Source organism: Sebastes fasciatus, chromosome 4, assembly GCF_043250625.1.
Source record: "Sebastes fasciatus isolate fSebFas1 chromosome 4, fSebFas1.pri, whole genome shotgun sequence".
Lineage (NCBI taxonomy): Eukaryota > Metazoa > Chordata > Actinopteri > Perciformes > Sebastidae > Sebastes > Sebastes fasciatus.
In genome coordinates this window covers 30,760,745-30,784,752 of record NC_133798.1, presented here as the reverse complement: position 1 = coordinate 30,784,752, position 24,008 = coordinate 30,760,745, and the positions used below count along the sequence as shown (strand labels likewise).

General features: G+C 41.8%; 1 protein-coding gene across 2 annotated transcripts in view; it reads left to right on the top strand.

The window, feature by feature from the left end:
- The window catches only part of grm8b (glutamate receptor, metabotropic 8b), a 115,456-nt gene that overhangs the window by 58,443 nt on the left and 33,005 nt on the right, over positions 1-24,008 (top strand). For both annotated transcript variants that reach the window (XM_074633557.1, XM_074633559.1), the window contains exons 4-7: positions 4,855-4,990; positions 7,245-7,399; positions 7,482-7,619; positions 19,194-19,394. In XM_074633557.1, coding sequence (XP_074489658.1) covers positions 4,855-4,990; positions 7,245-7,399; positions 7,482-7,619; positions 19,194-19,394 — 630 coding nt within the window. The remainder of the gene's footprint in view (positions 1-4,854; positions 4,991-7,244; positions 7,400-7,481; positions 7,620-19,193; positions 19,395-24,008) is intronic.

Below are 24,008 nucleotides of genomic sequence, written 5' to 3'. Positions count from 1 at the left end.
CAGTAAATCGTCACATATATCTCATATTCTGTCAATCAACTAATCATTTCAGCTCAACTTGCATTGTTAGGTAGAGTTGTTTAATTAATAACTAAGCACCGTATTGTATAAGCCCTTCATATATTCGATATGTTAAACTCTTAATTTAGTAAAGTAACTAGAGATGTCAACTAAGATCAACTAAGATAAACCTTTATTGATTTCCAGAGGAGAAGTTCAGATGTTGTTGCAGCAGCACATGGAGAGTATAGAGCAGATAAATGGAGAAAGTAAAAGAAAGAAATAGTCAAGTTGCACTTTACATCCATGTCTGTCCAAAATGTCATCACTTTATCATTTTATCCTGCTAGAAAATTGTGTGAAATCATCATAATTAGCATATGAATCCTTGAGTTATGGCCAAAGTGTGTTTTGTCAGGTCACAGTGACTTTTGACACATCCAAGGTATCAGACACATTGAGTCCAACTGGACGATTGTGCTAAATTTGAAGAAATTCGCTCAAGACGTTCCTGGGATATCGAGTTCACAAGAATGGGATGGACGTGAGGTAGTTTTGTTGCCTTATCCTAACCAAGCTGATCTTTTCCTAAACCTAACTAAGTAGTTTCGTGGCCTAAACCTAAGGAAGTTGTTTCCTCTGAAAACAGAAGTTTATTTTGAAAAGACTGTATCCATGTAAGGAACGGGAATTGACAAGTGTGACAAGCAGGACAAAAGGTGGAATAACTTTTTTGTAAGATATCATACGAACCATTGAATGGAATATGTTGATTCAGGACAGCCCTGTTTTTTAAGCATTACTTAGTTTTAGAGGTAAATCTGTCATGACTTTGACCTGTTGGTGGTGGGATTGAGTTAAATGAAGAGTAAAAAAAACAAAACCTCTCTGCTGCTGCCTTCACGCTCTCAGCAGCCTGACCTCCAAACCTTCAAATATGTAATCCCAAACCCTCGTTTGAAAAAGGGCCTGTATGGGAGAGATGCTGCAGCTCCAATCTGATGGCCTGATGGACCTGTGTAATGCAGGAATGAGTTCAGAATGGAATCAATTTTACTCTGAGAGTGTCTGAATGAAGCCGTGACATGTAGGAGAGAGACTGTAGACGGCCTCTCAGCTCGCCGTGGACGGCGTGATGAAGATGGTGATAATGGCAGCAGAGTCTTAAATGCTTTTATCTTTTTCCCTGGAGCCTCCGACATCAGCCTGAACCGATCTGCACTCACACAGCTCCTCTTTCTTAAACAGAATTAACTCTGTGACATTTCTGTGATGGTATTTATACAGCTACACTTCTGCAGTGATGGAATAACTAAGTACATTTACTTAAGTACACATTTGAGGTACTTGTACTTTACTTGAGTATTTTATTTTCGTGCTACATTTATTTGACAGCTTTAGTAACTTTACAAGATTTTTACATATAAAACACAGCTTTTCCTTGTAATTATTTAAAAAATGTCAATTTATTTTTAATAGATTTAAGGTTTGGACTGTTGGTTGGACAAAACAAACACTGTGAAAATGTCACTATTTTCTGAATTTTTTTAAACCAAACAATTAATCGAATCGATTACTCGAGAAAAACCATCGGCAGATTAAAGGTCTTAACATACCGAGGAAGTTTTTTTTCGTGCGATTACTTCATACGTCAATATATTTTTTTGAGCTGTTTTTGTCATGAATATTTTCACACAGAATGCAAATATTATGTGAAACAAGCTAAATTTTTCTGAGCTTATCGCACCGTGAGTAAAGGCATCAATCAATCACGTTGTATGGAACGGGTTGAGTTGCGTCTATATCTATGAAGCAAAATCACGGAGGCTCTGTAGACCGAACCAAGACGGCTAATATTATTACTCCTTTCAACCTTGAAAAAGGCAGAGCAGACCAGATCCACTCTTTCCTTTCTTACCTTTCACAATAAAAGCCCTAGACTAATATTCGCCGGCGAGTATTTAGCATTTTCCTCACGCCCCCTAGTGTGAGAAGGCTTTAGTCCATAATGAAAAGAATTAGTCGCAGTTGTATATGAAGTAGATCAAAATGAGCTCCACCTCAACCAATTACAACAGTAAAATCCTGCTTTTACATCGATGCATGAGTAATAATAATCTAATGATGAAATAGTATAACAGTCACAGGGGGCATTTTACTGCATTGAGTACTTTTGCTTTCAATACTTTCATTTGCCTGATTATACTTACATACTTTTACTTCAAGGTACAGTGTGCAGGATTTGGCGACATCTAGTGGTGTGGTTGCAACCAACTGAGCACCCCTCAACTCACTCCTCCCTTTTAAAGACTACGGTAACGTGAGCCACCGAGTGCAAAACCGTGGTAACGCGGTTCACCTCGCTCAGAGGTCATCCTCACCACAATAACACGACTTTAGGAGCAACGGAAGTTGGACGGCGGCTGTCCAAGAAGTGCTCCATTCAAACCCAAGTAAATATTCAGTGATCATCCATTTATTATTGGAAAATTTACCCCATATATGTTGAACTGAAGTTACATCTTTGGTTTGCAACAGAAACAGAATCGCACGTAAAGTCTGACTGTTCAGAGATACCTTCAGTCTTGCTTGGAAATAGTTTCACCTTTCATCTCTTTGCTGCAGTAATCTTTAGACAGTTCTACCTCCTTAAAAACCCTCTGACGGCTCTGCTGTTTAAACAATCGAGGTCAGACCAAACAGATATGATTATTTTCAGCTTCCCTCGAGATTTCCTGCGACAATCGGCCGGCGAGTTGCTCTGTCTTTGGAGAAAGAAAAAAAAGAAAAGAAAAAGGAAAATCCACTCCAGAGCCAATTAAGTCTGAACAACTTTACAGTCTGAGGTTTGGCTCTTCTGCAGCCTCTAGCTGTGCTTTACTTCACTTCATGACAGAGGCACAAAGTTCATCTTCAAAACCCCACCACCGCTCTCGTTTATCTTTCCCCGGGGGGGGCAACGCTGCAGGAACAATATCACAAAACTTCAAGTGTGTTTATAGCGGCGGAGTCTTCAGTGAGGACGAAGCAGAGAGTTTAATGGTGCGACGAGGAGAAAACATCAGCTTTTATTACTGAACTACTTGAAGGGAAACCGTAGGACAGGAAGCTGAACAACAAGTCATTACATTAAAGGACGTGAATAAAACTGTAATAAAGGAGAATGCCGTGAGATTAAACTACATTGTGGTGGTCACGTGACAGCTTTTTCAGGAGCTGGAAAATCTATTAAACGAGATCAAACCTGCCTTTAAACCATCCATCCATCTATTTCTGCAGGGCTGGGTCGCGGGGGCAGCAGTTGTCTTGTGTTTTCATCTTACATCTTTAACCCTTTCACAGTATGTTTTCAGTTCATGAAAGTTAATTGTACAAATTTTTGTTACAGTCTTATTCAGCGTTCGGTTGTACTTAGCTCCACCGTTTCGTGTCACTTCTGGTTGCAAAAAAAAAAGATGGCGACGGACGAAATACCAAACTCGAGGCTTCAAAACGGCAGTCCACAAACCGATGGGTGATGTCACGGTGACTACGTCCACTTCTTTAAAACAATTTATGATCACGATCACCGGCCTCCTGAGTGAAAGTCCGGTGTTTTTTGACCCATCAATCCTGCCGTATTTGAGGAACAAGACGGAAAAAAGCAGATCAGAAAGGATTGTCTCTGGAAAGAGATGAAGCCAACTCAACCCAAAGTCCATTTATTTTTTCATTTTGTGAGCCTTTTCTGCCGTTGATGCTGCACGAAGGTATCATTAGTGAGATGTTCGTGATAATTTGACAGTATTTAGTGTCAGTCAGTATTAATAAACCCCCTGACCTTTGTTTCAGCAACTGCAGATGAGGGCTTAATAATCTCTGTTGCGACACATCACAGCAGCGGCGTGAAGATAACAACAAGACAAACAGTGGAGATAATTAAAACATTACAGCGGAGACACAATGGGAACATAATAGCCACAGTCAACGGATAAACAGGAGCGTAGATGAAGCGTGCTCATTAACAGATTTGCAGATAGAAGCAGATCGCCAGTCGCCGCCAGATGTTCACACTCCAGACTAAAATATCTACACTACAATATCAACTCTTAAATGGGTTTCCATAAACATTCTGTACAGACATTCATGGTCCCCAGAGGACGAGTCCTCATCACTTTGGTGATCCCAGACGTTTCATATATTTCATTAAGGCTGTCAAAGTTAATGCGATATTAACACATTCATACAAATTGGTTTTAGCGCCACTAATTTGATTCATGCATTAACGCAATCAATCTTTTGGAGATTGTAGCGGGCTCAGTTTTAAAGCTAGAGTGAAGATACTGGTATCATATGAGACTAAAAAACCTAGGGAATCCGTGAAGGAGTTTAAATAACGCTCCAAACTTACGCTAAATTTTGGCGAGTAAAAACTGTCATGACCCTTGACCTCTGACCTCAAGATATGTGAATGTAAATGGGTTCTCTGGGTACCCACGAGTCTCCCCTTTACAGACATGCCCACTTTATGATAATCACATGCAGTTTGGGGCAAGTCATAGTCAAGTCAGCACACTGACACACTGACAGCTGTTGTTGCCTGTTGGGCTGCAGTTTGCCATGTTATGATTTGAGCATATTTTTTATGCTAAATGCAGTACCTGTGAGGGTTTCTGGACAATATATGTCATTGTTTTGCATCTGTCACACATGATAGATGGCCTGCTCTGATTGGTTGCGGTCCAAGATGAATTTATGACTCTGTGATCGACTAATACGACACAAAGACTGTCTCGAATCACTAAAATATCCTCGATGCTCATCCTTAAGTCTTGCTTTTTAAATACTTAGTGTCTCTCTCTCTCTGTTTCTCAGGTGGGGTTTGCATCGCTCAGTCTCTGAAGATTCCTCGGGAGCCGAAACCTGGCGAGTTCGACAAGATCATCCTGCGTCTGCTGGAGACGCCCAACGCCCGCGCTGTCATCATGTTCGCAAACGAGGACGACATCCGGTAAAAGCACTCACACGTCGCAGACACAAGGTTTCATCTATAGGGGTACCTGTAGCGTCCAAAAACACATGCCGTGTTGCTCTCATCCTTTTATCCGCTTGGGGGGTTGCACTACTGTAGCGTCTGCCGTTACTAAGCAACCAAAACTTGTGTGCTGCGATAATGATGAAGCTGCAGTAATTTAGCAGTAAAAGCCTCACTGACTAACCTAAACATAGTCAAAACAAAGATAAATGGATTTCTAGCATCGTAAATCCCTCACAGTGACATTACTGCTCAATTTATCTGAGTCAGTTTGACCGTTCAACCGGATGTTGTGAGGTTCTCGGAAAGAAAGGGTGAAGCAAGCAAAATAGTCCGTGGGACAGATGGTAAAGCTCTGGGTAGTCCTGCACTAAAATGATTAACTTCTCCTCCATATATGTACCGTAGACCGATATTTACGGAAGAAAAAAGGAAATCTGCCGGCTGTGATTGGTGGTTCCTAGTCACCTGACATGTGGTGTGCGCCGCAGCGTTCCAAAAGTTGATTAATTTTTAACTCGGAGTGCAGCCGTCACAGCCTGAAAAATAGGCGCTTGGGCACACTTGCGCGCTGTGACGGTGACGCTCCCACGTTTGAGTGCGCCTGCCGTGCGTCCACATTGACAAAAATTTGAGGGCGTAAAAAAACGCGGCATGTGAACGGCCCCTTCGTCTTGTTAAAATCCAGTTTTTTACCATTTGGTCCAATCTATTTATTTAGATAATTTAATTTTGGGGTGTTATTATTTTTTAATATTCAATTTTTGTAAAACTGAAAATAATCCATTGAACATCTTCTGAAGGACTGAGATCAGTCTAAATATAACATAGGACACACACACACACACACACACACACACACACACACACTCACTATATCTCTCTGTGACTTCAGTATAAACACAGATTAAGATAACAAGCTTCCAATTATCTGAGTGAGCTCAGAGCCACACACACACACACACGCACACGCACACACACGCACGCACACACACACACACACACACACACACACACACACACACACACACACACACACACACACACACACACAGATATCAGTGTAACAGCTGATGTAAATCTGCAGCTCTGAGTCACATAGAGAGAAAATCCGTCATCTTGAGACCTCACAGAGAGGAAGAGGAGACAGATGAAGATGTAAAGAACCAGACTGATCATCTCATGTTTCATCTGTTTCATTTAATGATTTTAATGGAAACTAGCTAATGTTGGCATGCTAACACTCTAAACTAAGATGGTGAACATGGTAATCTTCTCTGCCTCCTCCTTCCTTCCTCTATCTAACTCCTGTCCTTCTCTGCCTCCTCCTTCCGTCCTCTATCTCACTCCTTTCCTTCTCTACCTCCTTCCTTCCTTCCTTTCTCTATCTCACTCCTTTCCTTCTCTACCTCCTTCCTTCCTTCCTTCCTTCCTCTATCTCACTCCTTTCCTTCTCTACCTCCTTCCTTCCTTCCTTCCTTCCTTCCTCTCTCTATCTCCTCCTTTCCTTTGCTACCTTCACCTTCCCTTCTATATGTCCTCCTCCCCTTCTCTATCTCTTCCTTCCCTTCTATATCTCCTCATTTCCTTCTCTACCTTCACCTTCCTTCCTCTACATCCAACTCCTTCCTCAGTCTCCTCCTTCCTTTCTCTACCTCCTCCTTTCCTTCACTGCCTCATCCTTCCTTTCTTTATCTCTTCCTCACCTTCTTTATGTCCTCCTTCCTTCCTCAGTCTCCTTCTTCCCTTCTCCACCTATTACCTCCTTCCTCTCTCTATCTCCTTCTTCCCTTGTCTATCTCCTTCTTCCCTTCTCTATCTCCTCCTTCCCTTGTCTATCTCCTTCTTCCCTTGTCTATCTCCTTCTTCCCTTCTCTATCTCCTCCTTCCCTTCTCTACCTCCTCCTTCCTTTCTCTACCTCCTTCTTCCCTTCTCTATTACCTCCTTCCTCTCTCTATCTCCTTCTTCCCTTGTCTATCTCCTTCTTCCCTTCTCTATCTCCTCCTTCCCTTCTCTACCTCCTCCTTCCTTTCTCTACCTCCTTCTTCCCTTCTCTACCTCCTTCTTCCCTTGTCTATCTCTTTCTTCCTTTCTCTATCTCCTCTTTTCCTCCTTTCCCTCTAACGTGGCTGAAGAATCTTGTTTTATTAAAATGAACAGACAATATTTAATATATTTTATATTCAGGGGGAATTAACCCTCGACTGTCTCACCTGTGATCCTCGACAGGCGAATCCTGGATGCGGCGAAACGCAACAACCTGACGGGTCACTTCCTGTGGGTGGGCTCCGACAGCTGGGGCTCCAAGATCTCTCCGGTGGTCCAGCAGGAGCGGGTGGCCGAGGGCGCCGTCACCATCCTCCCCAAGAGGGCGTCGGTGGATGGTGAGGCAGGAAATGGAGCAAAGAAGACATGTTGAAGGAGATCATCATCTTAATAATAACATTTATTATCTTCTCTCCACAGCCTTCGACCGTTACTTCAAGAGCCGCTCGCTGTCCAACAACCGCAGGAACGTCTGGTTCGCTGAGTTCTGGGAGGAGAACTTCGTCTGCAAGCTGGGGATGCACGGCAAGAGACCCGGCAGCCCCAAGAAGTGTACAGGTAGGAACCACAGAGGTCAAAGGTCAACATGGACTTCAATATCTCACAGAGGAAACTAGTTCTGTTAAACAAAAACTTCTTCCTTCTCTTCCTTCAAGAGCTCCTCATTCCCTCCTCTATCTCCTTCTTTCTTTCTCCCTTTGCAACTGTACCTCCTTCTTTCCTCTTTTGCCTCCTTCTTTCCTCAACTACATTTACTATTCCTTCTCTGCCTCCTCTTTTCCTGCTCCAACTTCTCTTCCCTTCCTCGATCTCATCCTTCCCTACTCTACCTCCTCGTTTCCTTCTCTACCACCTCCTTTCCTTCTCTACTTCCTCCTCCATACCTCCTTCTTCCTTCCTCTATTTTCTTCTTTCTCTTCTCTACCACCTTCGTTCCTTCTCTACCTCCTCCTTCCCTTCCTCTGTCTCATCCTTCCCTTCTCCACCTCCTCCTCCCTACCTCCTTCTTCCTTCCTCTAGCTCCTCCTTCTCTTCACTACCTCCTCCTTTCCTTCTCTACCACCTTCTTTCCTTCTCTACCTCCTCCTCTCTATCACCTCCTTCCTCTATCACCTCCTTCCCTTCTCTACCTCCTCCTTCCTTCCTCTATCTCCTCCTTCCTTCCTCTATCTCCTTCTTTCCTGCCCATGGTTGTAGAGTGACGTCTGTAGATGTGTTGAGAGTCTGATTTGAAGGGGACAACGACCAGGTGTTACCGTGTCGACAAAAACAGGCCAGTAAAACAGACAGAAAATAATAATATATGAATATGGCATCATCTTGATTCGTGGATCACCTGGCAACCAGAAATAATCAGAGGGATATTTTTCTCTAACCACTGCGAAAAGATGCAAGTGAAAATCCACAGAACCTGAGAGACCGTCGGCATGTCATTCAGGGTTAACAGGGTCTGTTGTCTCTTCGGGCCACTCCAACACTCGACCTCGCCTTCATTTATATTCATGAGTTGGATTTCTGACCGGAGCTGACTAACAATTAACACGCTGGATAATCATTTTGGGGCCCGAGCTCTTGACCCGGCAACACGGAGCGTCTCTGACATCCTCCGGTTGGTAATTAATCCAGAATTCACTCAATCACGTTGAGTGTAACAATGAATATGAAAGTGTTTGTAGTCACCGTAAGATACCAGAGGTCATTGCTGAGTGAGGAAGGCAATGCTTCCTTTTGCTTTAACTGTTGCCAGAGAGCTGTGGATTGAAGATGTTCTAGTTCTAGAGATCTGTTTGATGAATGAGGAAGATGCTTGACACCTGAAAGTGATGTATCACCTTTTCTCACAAGCATCTACAAAATGATCAGATTGAGTTGTGCAAATGTATCGGAGCTCCCGGTGCACCTGCAGGTTGGATGGAATCATAGAAATGTAATATCTTGAAAAGTCATTGGAGGCAGGTAAAAAACTAAAATCTATTTATCCTGCAACAGGCTGAATATTTTTTAACCCAGACGGGCAGAAGAGACCTTGAGAATTATTTAAGTGCTGTTCACTGATATATATTTTTTTTTTATAAAGAAGAATAAATGTTTCAGAAGAATTGATGCTTAACTCTGTGACTCGCATGTAATGAGAATACCTGAAGGGTATAAACTGGGCTTCCTCTGCTTCTAACCTTGATTAAAGTCATCATGGATTCAGGCTGTTGAATGTTGAACTGAAATGGTCTTCTCCTCTCCGATCACGTCCAGCTCTCGCCCGCTGAGTCTCTCAGTGCTGACTGCAGAGACCTGCAGCACGATGTAATCCCTCACGATTCAGGAGGACTTTCTTTGTGGAACAGGGGCCCACTGAGGGCCAAATCCTTTACAAACATGTCCGACACACGGAACAGGATTTGTGGAAGGTGTTGGGTAAATACAGGCGTGCGGATAGAAGTGAAACGGCAGAACAACGGCGTCAGCACTCCGAGAATAGCTGCTGATAACGCTGCGAGACTTTACCTGAGCTCAGTGGACGGCTTTGATCAGTCTGCTGCTGTCAGGACGCAGCTCTCCTGTGATTGTGTTAGAGAGGCTCCAGATCTGCAGCGGAGTCATCACACAAACAGACAAACTGCTGAGTCAGCAGGTCAGCGTCCACCTGTGTGTGTGTGTGTGTGTGCAGACCCAGATGTTTGTGTCGTTGCAGCTTTTGTTCAGAGCTGTAAACAGTGATGTAAGCTCAGCAGTGGTGGTACTCAGATCCTTTACTTAAAGCTTCAGTAGGCAGAATGATTTTTGCATCACTGGGCAAAAATTTTATAATAACCTTTCAGCATATTGTAATTCAAGTGTTCTGACAGAAAACTAAACTTTTGCACCTCCTCATGACTCTGTTTTCAGACTTTGAAAAATCTAGCCCGTGGTGGGTGATGCTTGTTTTTTCCTCGACAGATCTCAACATGGCTGCCGGGTCACAAACTTTCTCATTTTACAGCTAAACAGTACACTACAAGATGTTTCTGAGAACATTTGTGGAGAGAAATAGGCATTACAGCAACAGAATAGTTTGCGAGTTCGCGAGTGATTGACAGCTGCTTATAGATGGCAGCTGGATGGCAGACTCCAGATCAGCTCTGATTGATTGTTTTTTCTCCGGTCTGTGAAACCTTGCAGATGCCATTAGGAGTACCGGAGGACCCAGAGGCACATGATTTTTTTTAAGATTATCTGTCTCATTTACTAATGTCAGGATATAGTGACCGTTTTATAAAAACAACTTTTTTTTAAATCAGATTTGCTCAAATCTCGCCTACTGCTGCTTTAAAGTAAAAGTAGAAATACCATGGTCTAAACATACTTTCTAGAGCCATTTGGAGCAGAGTTATAGTGCGTAGAGTACGTGTGTGTACGTGGGAAGTGAGTGGTGAAGCAAGAGAGAGAGAGCGGCGGCGACGGGAGCGAGTAACGTTATCGACTCCGGCCCAGGCAGGAAAAGTTAACAGTGTTTGGTCTGTTCTCTCTGGGCTACTGTAGAAACATGGCGGAGCGACATGGCGGACTCCATGAAGAGGACCTGCTCCCTAAATAGATAGTAGATATTAACGGCTCATTCTAAGCTAACGAAAACAAAACAATTCTTATTATCAGATGTTTATACACTTAAGAAAACATATTACATTTCTGCCAATAGATCCCCCTAAATGTTACACACTGCTCCTTTAAGTAGAAGTACATAAGTATCGGCTTAAACCCCTCCAGCAGAGAGAAGACGAAGCACACAGGATGACATGAGATTAGAGCGCGCTCAGTACGATCCCTCCAGACAGCAAGGTGGAAGGCCCACTGTTTAATTGTAATTAATTAGGATAATTAAATATCCATGAGACACGGTGGCCTGAGGTCTGAGGGCAACGTTCCATCACCCCTTGGCTCAGGGATAATGTCTACGTTCCACCATGCTGCCTCCGCCACGTTCACAGCTGCCGCCGCCGCTGCCACTTCTCAGCACCTCATTTCCTGCCAGATAGAGTGCATCACTTTTAAAACACAATCCAATACTGTAATTACTGTTAGAAAATCTATTGTCTTCCTCCCTGTCTACCATCTTTAACACGTTAATGTTATAATCCCCTCCTCACAATTAAGACTTTCACTCTAAAACAACAATAATAATAATAATAATAATACATTTTATTTAGTGGCGCCTTTCTGGACACCCAAGGACACCTTACAAAAATCAGTTAAAACGTTGACAGATAAAATAATCTAAAAACAACAGGACATGACAGAAACATATTTGTACAGACACATATGATGGGTGATGATGAGTTCTAGAGAGAGTAGGCCAGTTTAAACAGGTGGGTTTTCAGGAGGGATTTGAATGATGTGATATTGTCAGACTGCCGGATGTGTGGGGGGAGTGAGTTCCAGAGCCTGGGAGCAGAGCAGCTGAATGCCCTGGCTCCCATGGTGCTGAGGCGTGAGGTGGGGGTGGTCAGAAGTCCGGCTGATGATGAGCGGAGGGAACGGGAGGGAGTGTACTCCTGGAGGAGGTCTGTGAGGTAGGTGGGGGCGAGGTTATGGAGGGCTTTGTAGGTGAGCAGAAGGTTTTTGTAATCGATCCGGGATTTAACAGGGAGCCAGTGCAGCTGGATGAGGATGGGGGTGATGTGGTCGGAGGACTTGGTGCGAGTGATGATCCGGGCGGCAGAGTTCTGAATGATTTGGAGTCTGTTGAGTAATTTGATGGGAATGCCAGAGAGGACAGCGTTGCAATAGTCAATCCGGGATGTAACAAATGAGTGAACCAGGATTTCAGTGCTGGAGTGGGACAGGGATGGGCGGAGTCTAGAGATGTTGCGGAGGTGGAAGAAGGCAGTCCGGGTGATGTTTTTTATGTGGGATGAAAAAGAGAGTGTGCTGTCCAGGGTGACCCCAAGACTCTTGACATGGGTGGAGAACGGTACTGGGAAGCCATCAATGGTGATGTTTTGAGCAGTGGTGTGTTGAGTTTTGGAGATGTTGTTCTTGGAGCCGATGAGCAGGGCCTCGGTTTTATGGCTGTTGAGTTTTAAAAAGTTCCTGCTCATCCAGCTCCTGATGTGTTGAAGGCAGGTGGTGAGGGAGGCGGGTGGCAGGGCTGCAGTGGGTGCAGTTGAAATGTAGACCTGTGTGTCATCGGCATAACAGTGGAATTGGACATTGTGATGACGGAGGATAGTGCCAAGGGGAAGGAGGTAAATGATAAACAGGAGTGGACCCAATACTGACCCCTGGGGGACACCCAGTGAAACAGCGGAGCACCTTGACCTGTGAATCCCTTAAAATCCTCAAAATTCACCTTTAATTAACCCCTTAAATCAAGATGTTTGGTAGCTTGAGATCCCTTCATTCTTTTCATTATTTTCAAAAACTAAACCCCTGATAACACTTTATAATAACCATCATTAATAGATGGTAAATTGATAGTTAATTAAAAGTTTATTTTACTGGTAACAAACAATGAAATGCTAATTAATAATGATTACTAATTATTACTGATACTATAATTTATGTAATTTAACAGTTATAACATTTTATATACTATATTAAGTATTTGTTAATGATTAACAATCATTAACAAATACTTTATAAAGTATATAAATATATAATTTACTAATGTAATCAGAATGTAATTGTTATCATCTCTTATCAGCTATGATACAATATTTCTAAACTAATTATTTCAGATTACACAAACTAATGACAAAATAATAATAATTATTATTAAACATTATTTATGAGCATTTAATTTTTACCAGTAAACTATTAAATTAATTAACTATCAATTTATTATTTATTAATGCTAGTTATTATTAAGTATTACCGAGCTTTGAAATATTTTTAGCTGCAAAATTAATCGCAGAGTTTTTATCTGTTCAAAATGTACCTTAAAAAGAGATTTGCCAAGTATTTAATACTCTTATCAACATGGGAGTGGACAAATATGCTGCTTTATGCAAATGTATGTATATATTTATTACTGGAAATAAATCAACAACAAAAAACAATGACAAATATTGTCCAGAAACCCTCACAGGTTCTGCATTTAGCATAAAAAATATGCTCAAATCATAACATGGCAAACTGCAGCCCAACAGACAACAACAGCTGTCAGTGTGTCAGTGTGCTGACTTGACTATGACTTGACCCAAACTGCATGTGATTATCATAAAGTGGGCATGTCTGTAAAGGGGAGACTCGTGGGTACCCATAGAACCCATTTTCATTCACATATCTTGAGGTCAGAGGTCAAGGGACCCCTTTGAAAATGGCAATGCCAGTTTTTCTTCGCCAAACTTTAGCGTAATTTTGGAGCGTTATTTAACCTCTTTTGAGACAAGCTATGGTTGGTACCAATGGATTGTACCAATTGCAAGTTGCGTTAATAAATTAAAGAAATTAGTGTCGTTAAAACAAATTTGCATTAACACACTATTATCGCTTTAATTTTGGCCAAATAACTCTGCATCAGTCTGAAAAGCTTTTCACAGTCGAGCTCCTCTTCCTGTCTGAAGGTCGAGAACCTCTGTGGCTCCCTGATCTCTGCAGCCTCCAGTCGTCTGTCAGCTTTTCATTGATTGTGATCTATAATTAGTGTTTTGTTTGTTTGTGTGCGAGCAGCAGCAGCCGGCGATAAAGAGGCTTGTTTGGATAATGGAGACACGTTTGTCGTTTGAACACCTGATCCAGGTGTTGAGATCCTGATGACAGTGTGTCGTTCTCGGTTGATCGGCTGCAGCGGCGATGCAAAAAACAAACGTTATTTATTCTCATATTCAACCTTCAAGGATAATTGTTTTAAGAGTGAGCATGGAGATGTCACAGGTTCAACACTTTCAGAGCAAAATATCTTTAAAACTATTGGACAGATTTACATAAAATCTACTGATGCTGTTGGTAACCCCCAAACCTTTCTTCTAGCACCCAATCAGAACAAAACCTACACTATGGCCATTGATAGGGTACACAGAAGTTAAACTGGTTTCATTTAATTTGAACCCTGCGTGCTTGGTTTCTCTTTTTATTTATATTACATATGGACTACTCAGACATTCCATCAATTTGCATCTGAGTTTTACTATACATGTTTTAGGACAGTTTTTATGGGAGACAAAAAAATTTACTAAAGTTAAAAGTATAATGATATTGATAGTGCATGAAAAAAGTTAGTATTAGTGGATTTTGTCTCCACTCTTCTTTGTCTTACTTCTATTTGGTGGATACTCATACTCACTGTACAGTTTTGAAACTGCAGTGTTTTGGAGGATGTAAACAGGAAGTATAACGTTGCCATAGAGACACTGAGTTATGTTGTTGGCTGCAACTTGAGCCCCATACTTTTTTTTTTACTGTATATTTGTTTACATTTTAGCGGATTTGCACCATTAAAAGTATGCCGAATTAGCTGTTAGCATTTATAATATGTCCACGGTTGTACAGACAACTATCACTGGATTACTTTGATACTGACTGAAACTTAAAAACGTGATGGTTCTCAGGCAAGTTCTAGATTTAGGGGCGTCTTTTTTCGATGTTTTCCAAGCAGATTTATGGAAGTTTATTTGCAATTAAATACCGTGATAATGAGACCCTCAGAAAGTGTATGCCACACTGAATCAAAACATATGCCTATCGTGTCCGTGTGTTGAGATTTGACGGAGTTATGACTCTGTGAAGGAGACATATATTGCAGCAATCTGACACAGCGGGTTAACGCAAAATATGGCAAGATAGGGTGTCTTTAATCAAAGCAGCGGTCGAAGTACACAGATATTTTACTTGAGTAAAAATATCATGCATTCTGCGTCTGTGTTTTTTTAACTATTGTGGGAATAATTTTGTTGTTTCTTGTTTGGATTGCAGAAAAAAAAGTTTTGCATATTTAAAGATCCAAATATGACTTCCTGTAGTGCCACCCTCAGGACAAACTTCACATTTTCTTACCGGTAAAGCTCTAACAATCGCTAAGAAAATCATCAGGATGTTTGTTTGTGGAGTTGTAATGAACATTTCAGTTGCTTTTACTTCCTTTTTTGAAGTGTAATTAAGTGTAAGTGCAGGAGTTGTTGAGGATATAGTGTTTCTTTTATTCAGGGGAAACCTTGTTTTCCACTCCGAGGATCAGTTCTTCCACCCGGAGACTCCACAAACAGTTTGACTAGAGAAAACATGAATATTTGATTCGGTTCTTCTGCTTTGTTGAACAATGTGTTTGCTGAGTTAAGAGCCTCATTGTTTTCTCACCTTTTTACAACACTTTTCCTTCCCCTTTGTATTGCTGTGTTGCAGATTCCCTTGAAATACACTGAGTGGATATGAAAGCCAGATTTGCATTTTGAACATCTCTTTGTGTTTTCTCGAGTATGTTTTCTTTTTCTCTTACTTTTTGTGCTGCAGATTGTTTGGTTTGAAAAGTCAGCAAATAAAAAAAAGTGATGTCGACAGAGGCCGGGTGTCTGTCTTTCTTCTGTGAAAGCAGCAATGATCTTTGCGGGAGGAAAGCGTCCTTCGTATCAGAGATCGAGCCGCTGTTAAGTGCTCAGCGGCACTCAGGAACGTTTTTGCAAAGTGTGTGTTTTTTGTCAATACTTTGAAAAGGAGAATGTCGCTGTAGCTTTCTGTTTGTTTCTTAGTGATGACTTTAGTGTGAAGGTCTCGGATGTGGAGCTGCAGAGTTGCAGAGTTGCTGGTTTTAAAAACAAGCTGATTTGATCCAACCTTTCACTCCTAAAAACAACGTCCCAATCATGACGTTTGGTCTCGGATGTGTCTGTCATGTTTTTATGACTTGTCAGAATCAGCGTTGTCAGGAAACATCATTATTAATTTGACACATTACTGCTGAACAACAGCACTATTGAAAGAATTTATATTAATATATACATATATATATAAGACATGTGAGACGCCACAGCTAGGCTGGTTTCCCCTGAACTCATCCCATCCCCGGTAACCTCTGTAATTAGTTTGCCGTTTATCTAATTTACAAATCTAATTGAAACAGACGGATGCCTGCGAGTGAGAAAGAGAGAGACGTGAAAACATAAACATGTTAAGAAGGAATTACATTTACCCTGTAAGTGATGTGTAATTGAAATGCCAGCAGCCGTGATGAAGCTGTCTGTCTCACCTCAGTCAGTGTTAGTGTTTCTCCATCATCATCAGCACCACCAGCAACGACATCCAGGTCGCCACATGGCCAAACAAGCTGCTCACTTACCGCGTTCCCTCTGAAATCCTGTTCATTCATGAAGCGTCTGGGGTTGATGGATAATTCATAAATTTTTTGTTTTAGTTTGTAACATCTTCAGAATGAGAAGCTGTAAAATAACTTGTTTTTTTGCAAATGAAGCAGCTGTGTGAGACACTTTCAGCATTTTCTAAAAGAAAAATGTTGTTTCCTTCTCGTCCTGCCGGAACGTTTAATCTCAGTCCCTCAACAACAGTTTGTTGTTATAATATCTCCACAGCTGCAGGCCACGTTTCCATGAAATCTACAGGAAGTACTCACGGTCCTGAGAGGATGAACCCTTTTGATTTTAATGCCACCCTGACATCTCTCCTACAGGAATGAAATCAAACAGCGTTGCATAGTCAGAGCCAGGTCACTCAATCCATGCTCCAATCATGTCAGATTGGATTTAAATCTAAATGTAAGAGTAAATATAAGACCTCTGTTCTCCAGCATAGCGAAGCTCCTTCCACTGAGGTCCTGGAAAACCTCTCTGAGTCAGAGTCAGACTGGGAGACACTAAACGCTGCATTCAGGCACCATTTGAATTTCCAGGATCAAACATGTGTATTCTTTATTGAGGAGACTCATCATCTGCAGGGAGCAGCGATCATCTGCAGCTCGGCCGTACATCTCCTCTCTGCCTCGGCTGTTTGACATCCTCGTCTCTCCGCTCGCCGTTCAAGGCTCATTTATTACCGCCGTACAGACGTGTAATCAGTCTTTACTGCCGGAGCAAATGTCTCCCGTCGGACAGATCCCCCGCCGCCCGCCTGCTATTAAAATTAAATTGGATTTCATTTCTAAGCTCCTATTAATTCAGAGAAGTCTTGTCTGTTGATGGAGGGTCCAGTCCAGCAGTTAGTTTCCTCCTCCTCTCTTTCGCTTCCCTCTTTGCTTTCCGGCCAGCGGCGGGATCGCAGTGTGCCGCGGCTCTAATAACGCTAATTACTCAGTGGAATTTTTGGGAGGACTTTACAGAGTTTTCAAATAAAGATGACGATGTCTTTTCCACTCTGTTATTTAATCACGGCTAATGAGATGGAGCCAAATGTATTTTTTTATGTTAATGGGTTAGTTATAGGAAAAGTGTCTCATTTCACATTCCCATAATCCTTTGTGAGTTACTTTCTGCCTGGCGGCAAGGACGAACTCCGAAACCTTTGGTTTAACAAAGTAAAGGAAGCACAGAGAGAGAGCTCAGTCGGAGATTAGTAAAGTTTGTTAACAGGCCTCGCTGTTCTTTCTGCTTTACCTTCTCAACGTCTGATGTTCATATTTGTGCCTCATTAGAAGCAGAGCCTAAAGATGATGATTAATTAGTCTGTCGATCACTTTAATCTCAACAACTGTTGTTGTTGTTGTTGTGATGTTTTGATGAAGTGTTAATGAGCAGCTCAATTCCGCATGCATCACTCTTAAATAACTTAACATTAGTGTGTCACACCACTTATGTGTACAATGAGTTTTTAAGAGTAATGTGTCAGGTGGAGGGGTGAACAAGGATGGAATGGGGATTATTGATGGATGAAGGCTGGAAGGTGTCCTGATGAGGAGCCCAGGCGGTCGGAGCTACAGTGGCGGTAACACATGATGATGATGATGATGATGAGGAGGTTTGTGTTGGATGAATGTAAGAACTGAAACAAACAGGAAAGGAAGGGGGTTAGCTATAACTAATACCAATATTTTTGATCAATGTGTCAGCAACGGAAATAATGAATTCATCTGAAAACTGAACCTTTTTTTGTGTGAGTAAAGAGCTCAGAGGCAACGTGATATCATCCCTACTTTGGCATCATTGGGCAAAAATTCCATAATAAGCTTTCAGCGTTTTGTAATTCAAGTGATCTGAGAGAAAACTAAACTTCTGCACCTCCTCATGGCTCTGTTTTCAAGCTTTAAAATATCTAACCCGTGACGGGAGACTTTGACCAACCGCAGGTCATTTTAGAGAGAGAGCGTTCCTATTGGCTGTTCATTCAAAGGAGGCAGCTGTCAATCAAAGTTTGCTCCGACTGGTGGGCGGTGCTTGGTATTTCCTCAGCAGATCTTAGCATGGCTTCCGGGTCACAAACTTTCTCATTTTACAGCTAAACAGTACACTACGAGATGTTTCTAAAGGCATTTGAGGAGAGAAATAGGCATTACAATAACAGAATATTGATTCATATTTGATCAGCGCTGCCTAGTTTGACTGTTTGATCGGAGTTTGCGAGTGATTGACAGCTGCTCAGAGACGGCAGGCTCCAAATCAGCTCTGATTGGTTGTTTTCCTCCGGTCTGTGAAATCCTGCAGATGCCGTTAGGAGCACCGGAGGACACAGAGGAACATGATTTTTTTCAGATTACCTGTCTCGTGTATAGTGACCGTTTTATGAAAATAACTTTTGTTAATCATATTTGCTCCAACCTGCCTACTACAGCTTTAAATACAGATCATTTCCTGAACAGATTTCACAATCAGCCGATGGATTTTAGCTTTTGAAATCACGCTAAAAACACATATCTGCTGTCATAAAGTCCTGTGGTTGGTTCGTTGACAGAGACCCACCTTTTCAGGCGGTCTCGGTTCGGTTGTTTGGTTCGCACCAGGGTTTGATTGACAACTTTCACACTAGCCCAAACGAACCGCACTAACGGATCTGAGTTTGTTTTAACCGAACCAAACAGGTTAAGTGTGAAAGCACCCGTAGACTTGAGTCTGAAATTTCAATCTTAACGTTGGAAGCAGCACAAAACAATCTAACAACCAGATCCACTCAATAGCTGTTCTGGAGCTTTCTATCGTATCTCGCAACGATCAATAGTGTGTTTTTAATGTGTTTGATCATTTCAGTGATTGATCACCTGACACCTCTCTGTCTCTGCTCCAGCTCTGGAGAAAGTCGGCCGTGACTCCACCTACGAGCAGGAAGGCAAGGTTCAGTTTGTGATGGACGCCGTGTACGCCATGGCCCACGCTCTGCACCACATGCACCGCGAGCTCTGCGCCGGATACCCCGGCCTCTGCCCGCGCATGGCCAACATCGACGGCAAGGAGCTGCTGGCCCACATCCGCGCCGTCGGCTTCAACGGTAAGAGCTGCTTCATCATCATCATCATCATCATTCACCCTCACATGTGTAGCATTTTCAACTCATTAACATTTCTTTTAACGCCGCTGTTCAGCCAGAGCTCTTCCACGAAGTTAAACATGAACACAACAGTGCTACTACTTCTAATACTACAATGTCTATAAGTCATGCTGTTTCTGTAATGTAAACAATAATACAGTAGTGCAATGGTGCAAATATGCTGGAATAACTATTGAACAATTAATTTGATGTTTAAATTTCTACTTATAATAGTGTACAGTGTAGTATTAGTACTTTTACTTGAGTAAAGGATCTGAATAGTTCAACACTAATTCTACTGTAGGTCTTGTTTAAAGATGAAAATGCATCAAGAATCTTGGCTATTTTCACAAACTAACATCATCTATAGAGATAACAAAAAACAAGAACCACCAAACTACACATGGAGCTGCTCAGTGGCCGACAGATCAGACTGTGTTTGTACCAGACAGCTTCAAGTGTGAATGTGATCGACACCTTGTGAAGAACCAAACACTGCTCTCAGTGAAGTCTCCGTGGATAAATGAAGGTTAAACAATATAAAGAAGCTGTTTCGACAAACAAATATATAATGCATCACCTAAACTGGTGAATCAGAGTTGAATTAGAACATTTTAATGTGGGTCCAGCCCTGATAGCAAGTCTGGATAACTTGTGATGGAGCCATTTGGTTTGCTGTGAGTTTGAATAATCACCGCCTCCACAGTCAACACCTCTGTGTCGTTTTCTGTTAAAGTACAAACAAGTCGTCTGCGTCTCCACACTTTTCTGACAAATATTTCTTCTTGAATTTTTGCACATTTTCGTGAACATCTGTGAGCTGAGATTCAAACTCCAAGAACATTTTCATGAACCAGGAACGATTGACTGAAGTCATGAAGTTTCTCTGATGGGATATGAGCAACGTGACGCTGAAGCACGAGGTGGAAAACTTTAGAAAAAAAAGACAAACCAGGCGATTCAGGAAGAAAAAGAAGACGATAAAAAAGGTTATTTGTCGTCCCGACCTTCATCAGGAAGAACTATTAACCCTTCTTTTATTTCTTTACTTCATTCCTCTTCCTCTCCATTTTCTCCATCTTCTTCTTCGTCATGGCGGCCGATCTCCCGGCGGGCGAAGGTCTTTGTCAGCAGGAAGTGTGAATGCTGACGCCGTCATCAGGGAATCCTCCCGCTCGTTATTAAACACTGGATATGGTCGCCGGCTTTTTATTTCCTCCTGTTTTTTTTCCAGATTCATTATATTCTCAGCTCAGTGGGAGCTGCAGTCTGATGATCCGCCTGCTTTCACACAACTTTAATAATCACAAAACTTCACACACGCAGCTGTGGAATATTAAACCTCAAACTCCTCCTCCTATGGGCCGAGACTTACGAGACAGAGGATGAAAGCAAGTATGTGTTTTTCTATAGGACTGTGGACGAGCTGGTTGTTCTTTTTAAAGGATAATTCCAGTTTATTATGATGTTTTATTTGGGTGGTTTTGTCCCACCATTTCTGTTAGATATAATAATGCCTGGGAACACAGTGGCATCCTTAAAAAGAAGTTTGACGGGTCAAGACGCAGTTAGACGATCATATTAATTTAGATAGTTTAGATATTTGTCTGCAAGATTCAGGAGGTTTGACATCATCATCTTAAAACTCACTTTTTCCTTTGTTCCATTTACAGTTTTGTCTCTTATAGCTTCTGTTGCTATTACCGTCTATAATAAACACAAGTGAAAAGTCACGATTCTGATTGGTTCACACAGCCCAGGCTGGTCTCTGTTCGTAGCCTACCTGCGAAGTAATGTACTGCAATTTATGCATATCCCACAAATGCAATTCTTGTGTAATTCACATAATCATAAACCAACCAGGAAGTATAAAGAGCGGCGAGCGCAGCATAGGGAGGAGGTCGGGGTGGATAAGTGGGTCAAAAAAATACCAGACTTTCGCCCAGGAGACCGGCGTTCGTGTCCCGTGTAACCACAAGTCAACGTTGATTTATTTGTCACGTAAGTTACGTACTTAAGTAACGCCACTTCCGGAGTTACTTTCAACCAAACCACGATCTTTTCTGAAGCCCAACTAAGTAGTTTTCTTGCCTAATCCTAAATAAATCGATCTTTTCCTAAACCTAAGTAAGTAGTTTTGTTGCCTAAACCTAACCAACCTGATTTATATGTTTTGTTAATAATCTGAATCTGTAATTAACTTTAGTTTTAAAATAAATGTAGTGGAGTAAAACGTGCAATGTTTGCCTCTGAAATGTAGTGGAGTAGAAGTATAAAGTTGCATAAAATGGAAATACAAGTACTTAAGTAAAGCACTGGAGTAAATGTACTTAGTTACATTCCACCACTGCGAGCTGATCCCAGAGCTGTTCTGCAACAAACAGAGAAGCCCTTTTTGTTGTTGATGAAAGACATGAGGTCAATATATCAAGTTTTGACCTCTGAATAGGATTTCAAAATGTGTGATGAAGAGAACAAGTTACGCCCATGTTCGTATGATTTATTAGGAGCTCATATAAAAAGGATGATTTATGATTAATTTGCTTTTCTTCCCCTCCGTTCCTGCCGTTGTCGTGTCTATATTCAAACATGTGAATTGAACCTTTTCTCTCTGGTTGAATCAAGGCCGTCCGTAGGTTTTCACAAAAGCTTTGATGGAGCTCATTTTCCCCTTCTGGCTTCTGAACGATGGCATTCATCACCAAGGCCTTCTTTTTTTTCACGACTCTGCGAGGAGAATTTCTCTCATTTAAAGTGGTAAAGAGAAGAAAACACACGTTACAGACGCAGTCTTCAGTTTCTTCACTCCTGCTGAAGGCTGAAGCTGAATGAGACTTTTTCTTTTCTTTTTCAAGGTGTGCGTGTTCGGTAATCTTCCCAGGGTCCTTTTGATTACACAACACGATGATATAACCACCGACTCCCTCACAAATCTAATGAAAATAAATACGAAATACAGTTAGTTGATAATTCAAAACAAATGACTACAAGAGACACTAAGATCGTATCCAATCATAATCAATCATTGTGCATCCATTGTGCGCCTATAGCGTCAACTTCTGACGAAACTACTCTGTAGCCGAGTTTATTCGCTCCAAACGAGTTGATGGAAAAACGCCTAATTCGCATGTCTTTTTTGACATTTCAAAAGTTCGCTTAAAATTGGCCTGACAGCAGCCGGCTACAGAGGTCTGGTAAGACCGCTTCTTTCTAACTCCACACCTCCTTGTCTGATCAAGTTAACCTGACAGTCTTGTCGGTGATGTTGACGATGATCCGCCTGTCTACAACGATATGATTGGTCGACATGTGCGTGGTCATTATCATGGCTGTAGGTCGTAGTGTGACAGAGTCTTTGTTTTTGTTGGTCCTGATGGGGACAGTGGCCAGTGGGCCCTTCAGAGTGTAGGGGACATGTCATCTCTGAAGCGCCCCGTGTGTCCTGCTGTGATCTGTGACCACCAAATGTGCCCCAGTGAACTACTGGTGGATTGTGGGTAAAAGATGGCCTTGTGCCCGGCGTCCCTCAGCACAGAGTGACCAGCTGATGGAGAGTTGGACTGCAGCAGATTAACTCTGCTGCTTCTTTCTGCTCACATCTTTCTCTGCGGAGCAACACTTAAAGTACACAATAGTTCAACATTTTGGGAAGTACACGTAAGTAAAAGTAGTAATACCACAGTGTACAAATAAGTCCTGCATTCAAAATGTTACTGTGAGGAACTTTTAACTGGTTATGAAACAGTCTCAGTTTCATACTGATGCCTTTATATGACCTACGTAAGCAAACGAGACCATCAGCGAGAAGATTGACTATTTCTATATTGTTATCGGTGCCACCGGGTCCGTAACTACTTCAGCTAAGACTCCAGCGAGGCCTCCCTTGACCTGCAGTCAGAGCTCCGCGCCTGATAGCACGCCACCGGTCCCCGCTGGGAGCCAAAATTGACACCACGCTGCTGGAGACCCAGGCCATGTTGCTGGGCCCGCTGGAGGGAAGGGAGAGCCAGAACCAGGACGGAGCGGGACGGACCGTCAGAGCCTGCTGCAGTAAAACGAGAGGTTTTCTAAAGGGACTCTGGTGCTCGGAAACACTACCGGCTTTTGTCCTTGAAGACCACCAAAATCAACACAAAATTAAAGTTCTTAAACTAGTAGCTTTATGTACAAAAGTATCAGCATCAAAATATAATTAAAGTACCAAAAGCATAACTACTCATTATGCAGAATAATATATATTATATTACTGGATTATTATTATTGATGCATTAATGTGTTCATCACTTTAATGTTGCAGCTGGTAAAGGTGGAGCTCATTTCTGTATACTTCATATACTGCTGAGTAGATAAATCTTTAATAATAAGTCATCATTTATGAATTGATTTATTATTGTTTTAACGATCTGAATCTGCAAAGTAACTAAATAAATGTAGTAAAAAGTACAATATTTGTCTGAGATGTAGTCGAGAAGAACTATACAGTAACATAGAGTGGAAATACTCAAGTAAAGTAAAAGTGATTTGAATCAGTATTAAAGTACTTGAGTAATTGTACTTAGTTACATTCCATCAATG